This window comes from Crotalus tigris, unplaced genomic scaffold, assembly GCF_016545835.1.
Source record: "Crotalus tigris isolate CLP2741 ecotype Arizona unplaced genomic scaffold, ASM1654583v1 scf7180000017639.5415321, whole genome shotgun sequence".
Classification (NCBI taxonomy): domain Eukaryota; kingdom Metazoa; phylum Chordata; class Lepidosauria; order Squamata; family Viperidae; genus Crotalus; species Crotalus tigris.
This window is the reverse complement of record NW_024096532.1, coordinates 2,033,314-2,051,895: the sequence shown is the minus strand read 5'-3', so window position 1 is coordinate 2,051,895 and position 18,582 is coordinate 2,033,314. Positions and strand designations below refer to the sequence as shown.

Here is an 18,582-nt window from a genome sequence, read left to right as displayed (position 1 = left end):
AACTTACTGTCTGGTTGTTCCGTGAATTAGTATCATTCTGGCTACTGAATTTTGCTTTGGAATTCACAGGTTACAGAACTAATAGCAAAGTCCTATTTGTCTTTACTATATTAGCCCTACTCCTAATGGGGCTTGTTCCCTAGTAAGCAAGTTTAGGATTGCCACTCTAGGGTCACACATGCAGAATTCCAGGCCAGAAAAGAAGGTGATTTGACTCAGCTCTCATCATGATACCACTGGAAGACCTGAGGTTAGAGATAAATTAGACAGTTAGAATAATTAACCAGTGGAACGACTTGCCTCCAAAAGTTGTGGGTGCTCCACCACTGGAGGTTTTTAAGAAGAGATTGGACGACCATTTGTCTGAAATGATATAGAGTTTTCTGCTTCAACAGGGGGACCTGAAGAACTTCAAAGTCCTTTCCAACTCTGTTATTCTGTTATTCTGTTAAATTATCATGGAGAAAATCTATCTGTGTGGTTGCTTGGAATAAAAAAATGACTTGATGGCATATAATCAATCTCTTGTCATGAAGAGTAACTAAAACCTTTGAACAATTTATTGTTTGGCTAATAGAAATACAGGTTGCCAAGATGTTCATTAGGGACATGCTTTGTTCTTTCAGTAGCTAATATTATGGGAAAGCCATGTCTCTAAAACAGTTAAAAACTGTTAATTGTCTCTTTACTGTTTCCTCTAGCCTTTTGAGAACTAGTATTTTTTCTCTCTCTTACGTTTTAATGAAAATGTATTCTTTGTTCGGAGGCAGGTCTTAGAAAATGTAGAGAAGGATGAGATTTTTTTTCATTCTTTTTGTGACAATGATATCATTTTAAAAAACTCTTCAGAAAGAAGGACATTTAAAATGTGGAAAGAGAAAGGGGACACTGTTCAGTGGAAAGGCATCATCTGTTCCAAGTTTTTCTGTATAAAGTGGGTTTATTAAAAAAAGTATTCAAAATACAAGAAGAAAACACTGGCAAATATCCAGTGAGTGTGCTACACAGAGAAACTCATAGCTGGAGGGAAAAACAATAGAAACATTAACAACGAAAACACTTGTCTGTCTGTCATAATAACAACAAACAAATGCATGGATTTTTACTGGAATCTACCTTTCAAATAAAGTCCTATGAAAACACTTTCTGGGAAGATGTTATTGAAGGGAAAGAGAAGCATATCTAAGCTGTGAGTGGTAGAAAGCCCCCCCCCCACACACACATGTTGTGAGCCTTGAGAATAGATAACTCATTCAGGGCCTATGAAAGAAAACCAAGGATTTAATATCAGAGTGTCTACAAGATAGGGTAAAAAAAATGTCAGGGTGGGAACTGCAGTGGTATGATTGAAAATCTACCTGTTTTTTTTTTTATGTGCACATACAAAACAGGTATAGCTTTTATTCCACCTGTTGAGGCCACTTGGTTGATTTTTTTTTATTTTTTATTTTGCCCTACAGACACCTCTGCAACATATGGACATTTTTTTAAAAAATAAAATGCTAGTCTGTCTAGAATGGATCTGTCTGGCTGGGTAGAGCAAAACATGCACTTTTCTTATAGACATATTATCCAGTTTATTTTTGCTTCACACCTTCAGGTGCTTTTTTTTTTCAAAAGGCAACAGGACTTTCTTTACAAAAAAGGACCTTTGAGACAATGATGACCTGTATAACTGAGAAACTCAGTCACATTTTCTTTAGCAAGAGTAAGTTGCCAAATTGCCAAAGAAAGGGTTAAGAAGGCTTAATTCCATCCACAAACCTTGCCTACTGGTCTTAATTGCAACTCAACTGTGTGTGGTATTTCCCATCTGGGTAGCTTTTGATTCAGCCAATATTTCAAAAATATAAATTTGTTGGGCTGGTGACCCACTGCCAATGCTCAAAATCACTCATTCCCTGGGACCTGCTGGATGCACATCTATAACACATGTGCAGTCCTATTTGAGACACAAATAAAAAAAAAACTAAAATTCACTCATTCCTGCAATCCTATTGCTGGCTTGACAAAGTACAATTGCCCTGTTCACATATTGTATCATAGCATTTCCAAACAAATAATATGTATTCATTTGGTGCTGCCTCATTTTAGCCTTTTCTAAAACTCCAACTCGCCGCCCTGTTCTTATGACATGTTTAACTAAGTCAGTGGGCAAGTTAGGAAATCCAAAGCAATGAATGAAGTGATTCTGACAATTAATCATAGCAGCTTAGTTGTGCCATTCAATCTACATTGTTGCTGCCTACATCTTATACCCTGCCACTAATACAGGTAGTCCTCGACTTACGACCATCATTAAGCCCAAAATTTCTGTTGCTAAGTGAAACATTTGTTGAGTTTTGCCCCATTTTATGACCTTTCTTGCCACAGTTGTTAAGTGAATCCCCGCAGTTGTTAATTTAGTAACACAGCTGTTAAATGAAAATGGCTTCCCCATTGATTTTGCTTGTCAGAAGGTTGCAAAAGGTGATCACATGACCCTGGGACACAATAACGGTCATAAATAAGAACCAGTTTCCAAACATCTGAATTTTGATCACACGATCATGGGGATGCTGTGAAGGTTGTAACTGAAAAATGGTCATAAGTCACATTTTTCAGGGTCGTTGTAACTTTCAACAGTCACAATGAACTGTTGTAAGTCGAGGACTATCTGTATGTTGTGCTCTTTCTGAGACCTCTTTGCATAGATTGCACCTGGGTCCTGTTTAGTCCTCCATCGATGGATCTGATGCTTAGTGCCTGTTCTTGTGCGGCTACGATCAGTGCCTCAGTGCTGTCTTTTAATCTAGCTCTTTCCAGCCCCTGGCAGAATTTCCCAATGTTTGCCTACCCAGCTATCTGTTGATGGTACATCCAATGCAGGGTCTTATCTTTTCAGGGCGTTTCCTCCCTTTGATCATCTTCCCATGTCTGCTCCTGATGCCTCAGACCAGGGGTAGGCAACCTTGGCTCTTTTATGACTCGTGGACTTCAATTCCCAAAATTCCTGAGCCAGCTATACTATGCTGGCTCAGGAATTCTGGGAGTTGAAGTCCACGAGTCATAAAAGAGCCAAGGTTGCCTACTCTTGCCTCAGATGTTCCCTCAGAGCCCATTTTAGGGTGAAGTATTCATAGAGCCTCTGAGTTTCGTCCAGGACAATGTTTTTTGCACTCAGCAAATCCTGACGACCTTCTGTCCAGCTGATGTACAGCCTCTGAATGTTTTTCTTCTTCTTCCCTGTCTAGATCAAACTTTAAACTGCCAGAATGAAGCCACCTTCCTGGCTTGTTGTTACCCCAAAATAAGTCATATTTCTGGTAGTAGCCAACATACCAGCAGACGGGTCGAGCTCTGTGTCTCTCTACATTCACACATGTCTCTGGATGTTGAACTTATGGGACTATTTAGAGGAGGGATGAATCAGCTTTTTGATGATTCAAGTCATACTACAAGCCAGTCTCCTGAAGCTTTTTTCCATCAAAAACCTTAGTGTTTGCCTACTCCCCCCCCCCACACACACCAACTTCCCATTAATTTATGTCTAGATTTTAGAGCACTGTGTGCCTTCCGCGGATTGCCAAATACAACACATTTTTTAAATTTAACAGTTTTACTGCCAGGAAAAGGTGCACATTATTTATATAAGCAGCAGGAAAAAGAAATCAAACCAGACGGTTTTCTATAGGTCCTGCCAAATGAAGGAATCCTGAAAGTGACTACATCTGCTTTTTTTAAAAGAGGATCAGATTGTGTGTGTGTGATTAGCACCCCAATGATATTTGGCAGAGGAGGAGGAAAATGTTCTCTTTTCTTATTTTTCATAAAGTGATTGAGGGGCAGAAATAATATATATTCTTCTTTTGCTTTTTTATAAATGTTATTGCTTTTAAAATAATGACAGAAAAAGAAATAAAACAAAGGGAACAAAGTGCAAAGATACACATATTATCCTTTACATTATTGAAATTCATTTTCAACATTAAACAAAAATCAAGAACAGAAGGGCATAACCTCATACTGACAGGAAGGACGTTAAAAAGTAATATTCAAAAGTATTACTCCATGGAAAGAGTAGTGGAAGACTGGAACCAACTTGCAGTGGAGATAGTGGGTCAGTAACTGAACCTAAAACATTCTTGGGATAAACAAATGTCCATCATCCGACATAAAAAATAATAATTAAAAATATTAAATACATAAATTAAAAAGAACACAAAACAAAAAAACCTGAAAGTACCTAGGTCTTTTTCCGCTGTCCATTTTCTGTTTCTATGTTTCTATCCAAAAATACTTAATTGAAGAAGACTACAACACGAAAAAAGTTAAAATATAAATCGAGAGAAACAACGTAAAACTACTTCCTGACAGTTAGAACAATTAACCAGTGGAACAACCTGCCTCCAGAAGCGGTAAATGCTCCAACATTGGAAGTTTTTAAGAAGAGACTGGACAGCCATTTGTCTGAAATGGTATAGGGTTTCCTGCCTGAGTAGGGGGTTGGACTAGATGCCCTCCAAGGTCCCTTCCAACTTTACTATTATTATTATTATTATTATTATTATTATTATTATTATTATTATATCAGGAAACAGTTATAATTCTATATATAATTACAGGTAACCCTTGACTTACAACCATTCATTCATTAAGATCCATTCATTTAGTGACCATCTGAAGCACTGAAAAAAGTGACTTATGCCTGTTTTTCACATGATCTTCACAGCATCCCCAGGGTCATGTGATCAAAATTCGGAAGCCTGGCAACGGGTTCATATTTATGACAGTTGCGGTGAACCGTTTGTGAACCTCTGATAGGCAAAGTTAATGGGGAAGACAGATTCACTTAATAGCCGTGTTACTAACTTAACCGCAGTGATTCACTTAACAACTGTGGCAAGAAAGATCGTAAAATGAGGTAAAATTAATTGTCTTGCTTAGTTACGGAAACGTTGGGCTCAGCTGTGGTCATAAGACTACCTGCAAAGAAACAGTGGAGAAAATAGAAGACCATAGATAATAAGGAAAATAAAACCAAGAGAACAGCCAGACTTTTAGGGACTTTCAAAACATCTTCGGATAGGGGAGAGCGATACACAGATGTGGCAACAGAGGAGGCATCCTTCCAGGATCCCAGTGGACCCATTGTTTAATCAGGGGGGACAGAGACATCTAGGGCACATCTGGCAAATTGAGGGTCATGGAGTCAAGAGATGAAGGATAATACTGAATATCAAGACTGGAGAAACATGTTCACCTACACTGGAGTCCTCAACTTATGGCTTCAACTGAGCCCAAACTTTCTATTGCTAGGTGAGACATTTGTTAAATGAGTTTTGCCCCATTTTACGATCTTTCTTGCCACAGTTGTTAAGTGAATCATCGCAGTTGTTAAGTTAGTAACATGGATGTTAAGTGAATCTGGCTTCCCCATTGATTTCGTTTGTCAGAATGTCGCCAAGGGTGATCACATGATCCCAGGATGCTGCAACCATTGTAAATATGAACTGGTTGCCAAGCGTCTGAATTTTGATCACATGACCAATGAGATGCTGCAATGGTTGTAAGTGTGGAAAACGGTTGTAAGTCATTTTTTCCCAGTGGCCTTGTAACTTTGAATAGTCACTAAGCTAACCGTTGTAAGTCAAGGACTACCTGTACTTTTCTGGGGCCACTATTACTACTCAGTAATTATCTCCACAGAATTATAGGAGGGAACAGAAACAGAGAAAATACCCCAAGGACTCGCTATCCTAATATAAGCAGTCCTCAAAATTGGGACTAGAATTTCTGTTACTAAGCAAGGCAGTTGTTAAGTGAATTGCATTTGGTTTTACCTCCTTTTTGCCACAGTCGTTAAGCAAATCACTGCAGTTCTTAAGTGAAACATGCAGTCGTGAAGCGCATCTGACTTCTGCCCCACTGGCTTTGTTTGTCGGAAGCCGACTCAAAAAGTCACTAATGGTGATTACATGACACCGGGGTGTTTATTTATTTATTGACTTCTATGTCACCTGTCTCGCCAAGGTGATTCTAGGACCCTTGCATTAGTATAAAACATGCTTGTTGTCAAGCATCCACATTTTGATCACGTGGCCATGGGGATGTTGTAATTGTTGCAAGTGCAAGGAGTCACTTTTTTCAGTACTGTTGTAACTTTGAATGGTAACTAAACAAATGGTTGTAAGCTGAAGACTCCCTGTACTCTAAGAATATACCGTATTTTCCGGCATATAAGACGACTTTCTAAACCATGAAAATCTTCTCAAAAGTTGGGGGTCGTCTTATACGCCCAGTCGTCTTATATGCCGGAAAATATCCGCATGTGTGTCGGAGGCCAGCTGGCAGGGCCGGGAGGGAAGAAGTGGTGCCTTCCGAGTGGGAGCTATCACTCCGGCCGTGCCCTTCTTGCATGCGATGGGCTGTGCGGCGTGGAAAGGGGCTCCCGTGACCCCACTGCTGCGATGGCGCTCAGGAGGCTGGAGGGGCGGGCAGGTCCCGGTGGGGTGGCTGGGAGAGGGCAAGAGGTGCTGGGATGAGGATGGAGGGCTCCAGGTTGGCGGGTGTGAGAGTGCAGCCAGCAGTTCCAAGGCGCGCGGATCCTCCGCACAGCTCCCGAGGCCCCAGATGTGCCACCGCTTGGCTCTCCACCAGGCTCTCTGCCAGAGCCTCCCCCCTCCCCAGGCAATTGTGCGGAGCTGCTTGTGCGTCCTTGGCAACGCCTCCCCCCTTCAATCTCTCTCTCCTTCCTTCCTTCCTTCCTTCCTTTCCCCTTCAATCTCCTTCCTTTCCCCTCCAATCTTCCTTCCTTCCTTCCTTCCATCTCCATCCCTTCCCCTTCAATCTCTCTCTCCTTCCTTCCTTCCTTCCTTCCTTCCTTCCTTCCTTCCTTTCCCCTTCAATCTCCTTCCTTCTCCATCTCCTTCCTTTCTCCTTCAATCTTCCTTCCTTCCTTTCCCTTCTTTCCCTCCCAACATTTTTGAGCAAGGAAGAGTAAGCTTCTCCAGCGAGCATTGCTACTGTATTTTCCGGTGTATAAGATTACTTTCTAAACCATGAAAATCTTCTCAAAAGTTGGGGGTCGTCTTATATGCCCAATCGTCTTATACGCCGGAAAATACGGTAATACCCTAATCAAGGAACTACCAAAGAGAAAACAAAGCCACCACCAATGCTGGCGAGTTACTGTATATAAAAAAGGAGCAAGCCCCACACTCACTACCACTGATATCGTTACCTAGTTGGATAATGAAACATCTGCAAGCAAACAACCAAGTTCAGACAGCATCAAGAATTCCCCAAAATGTGCCTGTTTTAAAATAACGGCATTGTAAAGGCATCATTCACAACTTAGTTCACATTAGGACATGCAAGCACCCTACTTTGAAAATAAATCAGTGCTTTCTCCAGGGGACATCTAACTTTTTTGTAGGACTTCAAAATAATAAACCAGAACAGGACAATTCATTGCCTCAGTCAACCCCATCAAGCACATGCATAAAGAGGAGAGCAAAAGGATCTGATACGTTTGCCCATAATAAACAACCGGTACATTGAGAAGATTTCCAAGCCTGTTGGAAGCAAACCAAGTTCCACAGAATGATGGGGCAGAGGAAGAGTGCCTTGAGCTCTTCCATGCCCGACAGGGGGTGCTGTGGGAATGGGCAGCTGGCACAAGAGGGCCTCCCCCGTTCCTGAAAGGGTCCAATTTAAGCGTCTGCTTTTTTAAGAGCACCATACCCCTGCACACAAACACATCCAGACTGTCTATGAACCTCACAGCTTAAAATAACCCTCGCTGCCTGGATGATGGCTGAGGAACACTAACAGGTGCTCTGTAGGCTTGCCAAGGCACCAGGGTGGCTGAGGTAGCTGCTGTGCTCCTTGCCAAGTTGGGGGCACTGCCTCGAAAACACACGAGTGCGGGGAGATCGCTCGACAACTTTTCGGCACTGCTTGCAGTGTGTTGACCTAGATAAAACTTAGAAAAAGCTGGGCAACAAACCCAAGCACAAAACCTGGCTCAGAGCTTGGGTGTTTACGGGCAGCAGACAAGCTAGCTTTTATTTTTTTTTTTCTGGACAAAATAGATTCCCTAAACAAGCAGGGATCAGGAAAGGGGGCTATGATGTGGCCAAACTTTTTCCTTCAGGACCGGGAGCAGCGCATAGCCATGCGCAGGAGGGGAGAGACTTCACGGCAGAAACTTCTGGCGGATGAGCAGGAAGGCAAGATCAAGCTGGCATTCTTTGTGGCCATTGTGGGGATGACCCTGACAGTGCTGGCGGTGGGCACAGAATTCTGGGTGGAACTCAACACCTACAAGCAGAACCATTCCGCCATCTGCGAGGCCGCCCACTTCGGCTTGTGGAAATTCTGCTACAAGAAACTCTGGGTCTACGATGTGGGAGAAGAGAGAGACACCTGCGGGCCTGCGGAGTTACCTGGTGGTAAGAGTGCTTTGAATTCCCTTCCTATATAATAATAATAATAATAATAATAATGATGATGATGATGATGATGATGATATGCTCCTTGGGTGCAATCCCAAAACAACTGGAGCACCACTTGAATACCATTGGCATTGACAAATTCGCTATTAGTCAATTGTAAAAGGCGGCCTTACTAAGAACTGCTTCTATCCTGCGACGATATCTGTAATACCATCAAACATCCACATCTGCCTGTCCCAGGTCCTGGGTAAGGACTCGATAAGTAGACAAAATGCCAAATCCAGTCTGAACATCTGGCTGATGATCCATAATAATAATAATAATAGAATTGGAAGGGGGAGGTCTTCTAGTCCAACCCCAGAAAAATGGTTGTCCAGTCTCTTCTTAAAAACTTCCAGTGTTGGAAGTATTTGCTCTTCTTCTCTTTGCTAAATTCTTCTAAATATGTTCTCCAACTCTGTTTGGAATAGTCAACTTTGTAGACCTCTTTAGTGTCTTTTGCTGGTCTCCTTCAACTCCACATCCAGTTGCTGCTCCTTCATACATAGATTTTTGCTGCTGCAAGGAGCTTGTCCTTTTGTTGCCGGAAATGTGCCTGGAGGTAGGATGGATGAGACCAGTCCTGGAGAAGATAGATGGGATTGCTGCCCTTCTCACCTCCCCAGAAAACCCAACCCAACTTTCCATAAACATTTATTTTTTGTCTCACATACACACACACATACATATAATTGAAAAGACTTTGCATTTGTACTCTTGTTCCAGGAGATGTGCCTGGGGGGTGGGATGGATGAATTCAGCATAGACAGGGGAGATCATTGTCCTGTTCACCTCCCAACTCAACTTTCCACACATATTCTTTCTATCTCACATACACATAATGCACACACAGACATGTAACTGGGAAAACTTTATACTTGTACTTGTGTTCCAGGAGATGTGCTTGGAGTTGAGATGGGTGAGGCCAACTGGTGAGATCCCTGTCTAGCTCACCTCCCCAGAAAATCCAACCCAAATTTTCCATGCACATTCTTTCTGTCACACACACACACACACACACACACACACACACAAACACACACCACACACACACACCACACACACACACGTAATTGGAAAGACTTTGCACTTCTATAGCCATTCACCATCTATTCCATCACCAATGGACTCCCCTTAGCCAGCCAAACAGCTGCTACTCCTGAGTGGTGCCTTCCTCATAACTATTATGCCACCTGGCAATTTATGAAGATGTTGCTGCCACTCAGGGGAGAATGTTGCAGCTGAAGAGAAAAATGTATGGGGAAGAGTTTGTGGGTACTGATGTCACACAAAATTACTAATAGTGTTTTTACATGGAAGCATAACATGTGCATCTCGCATAGAATCATAAGGCATGGCACAAGCAAGATAATGGGGGCAATTTGAAGATAAGGGTTTGGCAGCCATTAGTGAATCTGGGGCTCTTATCCTTAGTGTAATGGAATCGCTGCAGGGCTTACTAAATTACACTTTTCAGCAGTTCCAGCTAGCAAGACCAGGGAAGAAGGGCGTTGTTGCACTCCTGTCTTGAAAGTAATGCTAATTTTCCTGCTTAGACATATTCACTCTCCTCATCTATTCACAAACCCCAAACTGATGCATGGCATCTGTCTCTCCTCTCTTTCTACCCCTCCCTTCCATTCCACATATACCCAGGATGCTTATAATCAATGACTTCAGGCTTGGCCCCTTTTTGCAATGATAGACGAAGAACTTGTTATGAAGAATTGCTGCAGTGTTTATTCCCTTTCACTAATTATGGGTGACTAAGGCCCTGCTAGCACATTTTGCAATTCCAGTTTCCACAAGCGCATTCCCTCTTTGAATGGAGAATTGTCTTAACAACAGCTTTCCTCATCCCGATGGACCAGAGCCAGTTGCCCTGTTGTCCGGGGGATTATAGAAGTTATTCTCCCAATGCATCTAGAGGCCACTGAATTGGTAAAAATGGTTGTTTAAACTAGGACAGCATCCATTCATGAGTGTCTGACTTCAGAAGCTCTTATAGGGCCCCAGGAAATAAATCTTCCCGATTAGCACATTTTTCTTTGATCCCGTCGATCCATCTCATCATTTCCCCTAAACATTTATTCCATTCCATCATTGGCCTCATCAGATGATCCAGGTATTTTACTTGCTGAGCACTATCTTAATAATCAGTCTTTGTTTTAATTCAGGATTGATTGGTGGGGTTCTCCGTGCAATCCCTCTGTTCTTCACTATTGGAAAGTATATATCACGGTTCTTTTGTTCTTTTTAAATGTCCAGCTCTCATTCTCATATATAATTACTGGAAGGACTATGTTATTGTTAGTTGCAAAGTCGTGTCCAACCCATCGCGACCCCATGGGCAACATTCCTCCAGGCCTTCCTGTCCTCTACCATCTTCTGGAGTCCATTTAAGCTCATGCCTATTGCTTCAGTGACTCGATCCAGCCACCTCATTCTCTGTCGTCCCCTTCTTCTCTTGCCCTCAATCTTTCCCAGCATTAGGCCCTTCTCCAGTGAGTCCTTCCTTCTCATTAGGTGGCCAAAGTATTTGAGTTTCAACTTCAGGATCTGGCTTTCTAAAGAGCAGTCAGGGTTGATCTCCTCTAGGACTGACTGATCCTGGGGTCATATGATCACTTTTTGCAACCTTCTGACAAGCAAAGTCAATGGGGAAGCCAGATTCACTTAAGAACTGTGTTACTAACTACAGTGATTCACTTAACCACTGTGGCAGGGAAGGTTATAAAATGAGGCAAAATTCACTTAACTGTCTCACTTAGGAATGGAAATTTGGGCTTAATTGTGGTTGTAAGTCGAGGACTATCTGTATGGCTTTCTCTATTCACTTTTTCTTTTCATTAAATGTCATAGAATCAGAGAGTTGGAAGGACTCTTCCAGTCTAACTCAGGGAAGGAAACCTCCTATCATCCCAGACAAATGGCTGTCCAACCGTTACTTGAAAACATCTAGTAATAAAACATCCACGATTCTAGCAATCATCTCTTTAACAATTTTGCCTAATCTTGTTATTGCTTATATTTCTAAGTTTAAACTCTATTTTTCTACTTCAGCCTACTTTCCACCTTTTTCTATTCTTGGCCCCTTGAAAATAAAATCATCTACCAATTTCACTTCTTCATTCGTTAAGCCTGCCGGTTAACATGACCTCAGCTTTTTAATATTTAACTACAACTTCAAATATTAATTTCCATTTTACATTCATTAAGAGCTCATCTAGATTCTCGTTACCTCCAGCTACGAAATTGATCCATCTGTGTATTTCAAATAGTTTTTTTCACCTTCAGATTTTAATTTCAGCTGTCATCACTTCCATTTGCTGTATGTTATGGGAATATATATCTGTATTATATTCTGAACTACAGTGGTACCTTGGTACTCAACTGCTTTGAAACTCATTGAATTTGGTACTCGATGCATTTTTTACGTAAATGTTTTGTCCTGATACTTATTGTTTGTTTGGTACCCAACACACGCTAGAATCTGTCAGTGTCAGTTGCCTTGTGACTCACTACATTATTCCTTGTGGAGGGAAAAAAACTTTTTAAAAACTTTTTTATTGGTTTATCAAAATATTAAATACAAAGAGAAAAGAAAAAAAGTGGTGTAAAGGCACCAACTTCTGACTCTCTTTAGTACAGTAGAAGGTAATAACATGGGAAAATTTGTTTGGTACTCATCATTTCTGATATTAATTGCACCTCCCAGAACTAATTAAGGATGAATACCAAGGTTCCACTATATTCTGTTTCTCCAAAATCTTTTGTTATAGCTCCTCCTCCTCCTCCTCCTCCTCCTCCTCCTCCTCCTCCTCCTCCTCCTCCTCCTCCTCCTCCTCCTTCTTCCTAAAGACTCCTTACAAGTATCACATTATTCAGACACAACTTTTGTTGGGGGGGGGGGAAATTCCGCCTCTTTTTTTCTATTTTCTTGTTTCCTTCATCATCCATCTTATGTTAGCTTGGAATTTCTTTCCCCATCTATGGCTCCATACTTTGAAAACAAAATTAATACTTTGCTGTGTGAGAAACTAGGGCAATGATTCAGTAATTTGCACATTGTCTTTCATGTTCTTCAGTGTAGGCATATGCAGTGATCTTTTCAAATTTTTAGGTCACACAATTTCATTTCATATTCATTGACATATTCATTGGCGGGCAATTATGAGCATTTAATTGCTTTTTTCTGAAGCTTTATACAGTTTCATGGATATTTCCTCTGTTGCTCTCCTGTTTGACAGAGGGCCTATTGCCTTCAGTACCTCACATTCTACTGGAGATGGGTTTTGAATATATGATTTTTCTACATCTATTTGATATTTGAGAATATGATACCTACAAATATTTCTGTCATTCAACAATGAAAAAGGATTTCAGTACATGTAGTCCTCGACTTATGACCACAATTGAGCCCAAAATTTATGTTGCTAAGTGAGACATTTGTTAAGTGAGTTTTGCCCCATTTTACGACCTTTCTTGCCACAGTTGTTAAATGAATCATTGCAGTTGTTAAGTTAGTAACACGGTTTTTAAGTGAATCTGGCTTTCCCCATTGACTTTGCTTGTCAGAAGGTCGCCAAGGGGATCACATGACCCCGGGATATTGCAACCATCGTAAATATGAACCAGTTGCCAAGCGTCTGAATTTTGATCATGTGACCATAAGGATTCTGCAATGGTCCTAAGTGTGAAAAATAGTCATATGTCATTTTTTTTAGTGCCATTGTAACTTTGAACGGTCACTAAGTGAACTGTTGTAAGTTAAGGACGGCTTGTATAGTCCTTCTTCCCAGAGTTTGCCTATATCAGATTACTTCTGTGATGGCTCTTGCATATTTCTAGTTCAGTTATAAATGTCCCTATTATTTCTCTGCTCTCTTAAAAAGTTCTTTGTTTCCTATATTTATATGCTAAACGTGTTGACAGTTTGGCTGATTGGTCTTCCTTTGTCCTTGATCTTGATTTTCACCTGTAGAGAAATTCATACATGCATCTGTACACACAGAAACCAACACTGATTGACACTGGAAGTGACTTTAAAAAATAAAATAAAATCTGCCACTGTGTTAGTCAAAGGCATGATATTTTGGGGAAGTAAAAGAGCCAGAATATATATGTGTTGGGTAGAGCACCCAGTCTACCAAATATAAAGCAATCTGTTCTGCTCTGCATTTCACTCCAGTCTAGGAGCATCATTTGCAGGCAGAGGTCACTACTGTGAAAAATTCAAACTTTTATCGCTGACAAAGAGTTAAAGGGAAACTAGTACAGCTATTTCAAGCTCTTTAGCTCTCATCAGCTAGTCTTAACCCTCTGGGATTTGAACCTGGGCAGCTTGCATGTTAGGCAGCTGTATTAACCTTTAGGCCACAGGCTCCCCTGTCAGCAGAAACCAAGGAGGATATATATCTATGTGCACCCAGTCCACCAAATATAAAGCAATCTGTTCTGCATTTAGCTCCAGTCTAGGAGCATCTTTTGCAGGCAGACGTCACTACTGTGAACACTGTAAATTCAAAATTTCCATATATGATGTGTTTGAATATATATACATATAAATACAGGTAATCCTCAACTTATGACCACAATAGAGCCCCAAATTTCTGCTTCTAAGTAAGACACTTGTTAAGTGAGTTTTGTCCCATATTGTGATATTTCTAGCCACATATGTGAAGTAAATCACTATAGTTATTAAGCTAGTAACACTGTTGTTAAGTGAAACTGGCCTAGATAAAAGCCAACGGCGCACAAAGTACATTAGGCTTAGTTCGCTTGTGGCTGCGTAGCAATTCTACCCCCTTTCAATCTGCCCCCAGATTCTGCTCTTCCTTTGCCTACATCAGGGGTCTTCAACCTCTGCCCTTTTATGACTCATGGACTTCAACTCCCAGAATTCCTCAGCCAGGCATGCTGGCTTAGGAATTCTGGGAGTTGAAGTCCATGAGTCATAAAAGGGCCAAGTTTGAAGACCCCTGGACTACATCTTCCCAAGAAGTTACTGATTAAGGTGCAAAGATCTTACCATCTCTGGATTTCCTTACTTTATGTATTAGCCAAAACAGTATTTCTCAACCTTGGCAACTTTAAGATATGTGGACTTCAGCTCCCAGAATTCCCCACTCCCAGAATCCCCCCCCCCAGAGGCTGGGTGGGAAATTCTGGGAGCTGAAGTGCACACATCTTTAATTCGCCAAGGTTAAGAAATATTGAACTACAGCATGAACAATTCTCTCTCAATGCCTTTGTGTGGAAGGGAGGGGAGACAGGAAGAACGCTTTTCCATTTCCATTTTCACAAGGTGCAGATTATCTTGCAAGACCATACAAATTGGCCCCAGCTAAAATCTCCTTTTATAATCTAAGCACATTTTCTCTTTGCTTTACTCTTTGCTCAGACATTGTGAGTTTTAGAGATAGCTAATGCTTGCAGTTGCTTGGGTTTGATTTCTAAATTTCATTTGAAGCACAACAGAAATTCCTAAGGATCTTCAGCTGGGGTAGATATTAAGAGACAAGATTATCTTGGAGTATTTCAGGCGTTGAAAGAACAGGTGTTGTCGGGGCTAAAACTTCTTAATTGCTTCTTCTATTTCAGAAATGTCAACACTTGTAAACTTTCAGTTATGTACCATTTCATTTATATCCCATCCTTTCTCTGGGAATTTTGCAATTACACATATGGACTGTGTTGCATCAGGCTAGTCCTGTCATTAAACCAAGTCAAAGTATCATCTGTAGTATACATATCCTTTGTCTAATCCCTGGACTAACACTAACGTTATCACTTTCAGCAGTTTTTAATTTTGGATGTTTATGAGATGTCACAGCAAAAGATTTTTTTTTAAAAAAAAGCCATGCATCTCCCGTCTCAATTTACAATTTCTGCCATCAATGCCAAATTCAAAGGGAAGAGGAGAGATCAAGTACTCAAGATGCAATTACATTTATCATTCCAAATTTATCATCCCATACTTAACAACTAAAGCCAGGCCAAATATTTAAGCTTATTCTGAAAGGTTTCCTGTTTTTTAAGGACTAGTTTTTTATACTTTATGTCAGGAGTCTTCAAACTTGGCCATTTTATGACTTGTAGACTTCAACTACCAGAATTCCTCAGCCAGGCACGCTGGCTGAGGAATTCTGGGAATTGAAGTCCACAAGTCATAAAAGGGCCAAATTTGAAGACCCCTGCTTTACGTGCTACTGAATTTGCAAAATTATCTCGTCTGTGTGACTTGCAAATTATTGGGAGCATGGAGTTAAAGTGAGTTTCCTTCAATAGTGTGGAAAATATAAGACCTCTCTTGGGTCCAGTTTGACTTGGTAGTCTTACCCATTTAATTTCCACATACACAGAACTGATTTACCACTGCCTTCCTCTAGAACAGGGGTAGGCAACCTTGGCTCTTTTATGACTCATGGACTTCAACTCCCAGAATTCCTGAGCCAGCATGGCTCAGCTTGGAAACTCCCTTTCCCCTCAGCATGGCTGGCTCAGGAATTCTGGGAGTTGAAGTCCACGAGTCATAAAAGAGCCAAGGTTGCCTACCCCTGCTCTAGAACATATTTTTAACTTCCCAATTTAACTAAGCATCCATACAGGTTTCTGCTTCACTTCTGAAACCATGAGATCAACTAGGTTGCTTCTCTCTTTGGTTACTTTTCATCCATTGCTTCTTGTCCTGCCTTCACGTGCTTTGGAGAATAGCTTGACTCCCCCTTCTTTGTAGCAACCCCTGAGATATTGGAGCACTGTTATCATGTCCCCCCTCATCTTTCTCTTCATTAAACTAGACATACCCAATTCCTGCAACCGTTCCTTATATATTTTAGCCTCCAGATCCCTAATCATCTTTGTTGCTCTTCTCTATACTCTTTCTAGAGTCTGAGCATCTTTTTTACATCGTGGTGACCAAAACTGGATGCAGTATTCCAAGTGTGGCCTTACCAAAGCATTGTAAAGTGGTATTAACACTTCACGTGATCTTGATTCTATCCCTCTGTTAATGCAGCCTAGCACTGTGTTGGCTTTTTTGGCAGCTGCTGCACGCTGCTGGCTCATATTTAAATGATTGTCCACTAGGACAGTGGTTCTTAACCTTTTTTAACGAATCGCTCCCTTGAGCCAATGAGGAAGTTGTCATCGCTCCCCTCCCCCAACATAACCTCTCAATCACAACACAGGAAATAATTCTTCAATTTATGCAAACACTTTTTTGTTTTCTTTAAAATTGTCATCAGGACATATCGATGCAAATAATTTATTTCCAGTCTTTTTCCTATATCTCAACTATGTGAAAAATTTTGATGCCACCCGTCACTTTATTCCCAAATTTCATGATACATGTATTTCATTATTATCTTATTTATTCAAGGCACTTAAATGTAATGACCACTGAAAACAAAATTCAATTGCAAGAAAGTGAAATGCCCGAAAAGAAAAACAATAACATTTAATGACTGAATTACAAGTGAAATTTAAGGCACAAAAAGAAATATAAAAAGGGCATAAGAACAAACCACAATGCAGGAACAAAGAATTTCAACATGAAAACTCTGAAACTAAATTAAGATTCGAGGAAAGTATATATAGTCATGCACACAGTAAAAAGGATTAAAAAGACATAAAGAAAATATAATATCAAACTGGAGTGCATGCTAAAAAAGTACAATACAAAGAGACCCACAAAATGTTTTACAGAGCACAACAAAAATTCCAACACAAAGCCGAAAACTCAAACTGGAACGTGAAATCCAACGCAAGCAAATACAACGATAAAAGCTCAGACAATTATTAACGAAAAAAATGTATATACACAAAAAGCAAAAAAAGAACATCAATGGCTGCCTTGTGCTTGATGAGCTGATGCCAATTTCTTGATGTCTGGAACCATTTTTGTTAATCGCATTCTTAAATCACGGCGAGCGATCTGATGTTTTTGTACGACAGATATACAGCGATTCACTGCATGAAAAAGTCTCAAAAGTGTCCCTAAAACGTCTCACTCCATCACCCCCATATCGCCCCCTTTTCGTTCCATTGCCCCCCTGAAAAACAAAATCGCCCCCTGGGGGGTGATATCACCAGGTTAAGAACCACTGCACTAGGACAGCAAGATCCCTCTCACAGTTACTACTATTGAGCAAGGTACCTCCTATACTATACCTGTGCATTTGGTTTTTCTTGCCTAAATGTAGAACCTTGCTTTTTTCACCATTGAATTTCATTTTGTTAGTTAGCGCCCAATGTTCAAGTCTGTCGAGATCCTTCTGTATCTTAAACCTGTCTTCTGGAGTGTTGGCTATTCCTGCCAGCTTGATGTCATCTGCAAATTTGATGAGTTCCCCATCTATCCCCTCAACCAAATCATTGAAGATATTGAAGAGCACTGGGCCCAGAACAGAGCCCTGAGGCACCCCACTACACATTTCCCTCCATATAGATGAAATTCCATTGAGGACCACACACTGAATAGGGCCGGTCAGCCAGCTACGAATCTATCTGGTGATGATGCTGTCTAACCCACATGATAGTCCCTGTCATCTTGGAGGAGCCTATCCATATCATCATTATTCTCATCATCAGCTATTATCACTAGCAATCTTTGGTGAAGCCTATTGTGGTGCCAATAGAAAAAAAAACACCAGCCTAATAATCATTTATGATGTTGATAATTCTACCTGATGTTTTGCCACATGGTTAAGTCTGTTATAATTAGTATTTCTGCTTATGGCTGGCTAGGGAATTCTAGATGGTCCCAGAGCCTTTCTGAATGTGAACTTGACTTCACTTGGATGAAGGAAAATCATAAATAAAGACCTGTGAGAGGGTCCCAGGACCATCAGCACACCCAAGCTAGGCGTTCTAAACATAATATCCCAATTCTCTGCACTGGATGAAGAAAAGAAAAACTATTTGAAACTTTAGCAACCTTGGCTGAAATAAGAAAGTTGCTTCTTCTACAAGGCATCCCTGGGGGGGGGGGTTATCAGAAAAGTCAAGATGGAGGCCATGGCTATTCCAACAAAACCTTTTTAAATGTATAGTGTGTGCTATATATATTGAAAAGTGGCAGGGCTTTGATCACACAGTCACA

General features: G+C 40.8%; 1 protein-coding gene across 1 annotated transcript in view; it reads left to right on the top strand.

The window, feature by feature from the left end:
- The first annotated feature begins 7,835 nt into the window (after positions 1-7,835).
- CACNG6 (calcium voltage-gated channel auxiliary subunit gamma 6) overlaps positions 7,836-18,582 on the top strand; it is a 50,120-nt gene continuing 39,373 nt past the window's right edge. The window contains exon 1 of the mRNA XM_039335105.1: positions 7,836-8,435. Coding sequence (XP_039191039.1) covers positions 8,111-8,435 — 325 coding nt within the window. The 5' untranslated portion in view covers positions 7,836-8,110. The remainder of the gene's footprint in view (positions 8,436-18,582) is intronic.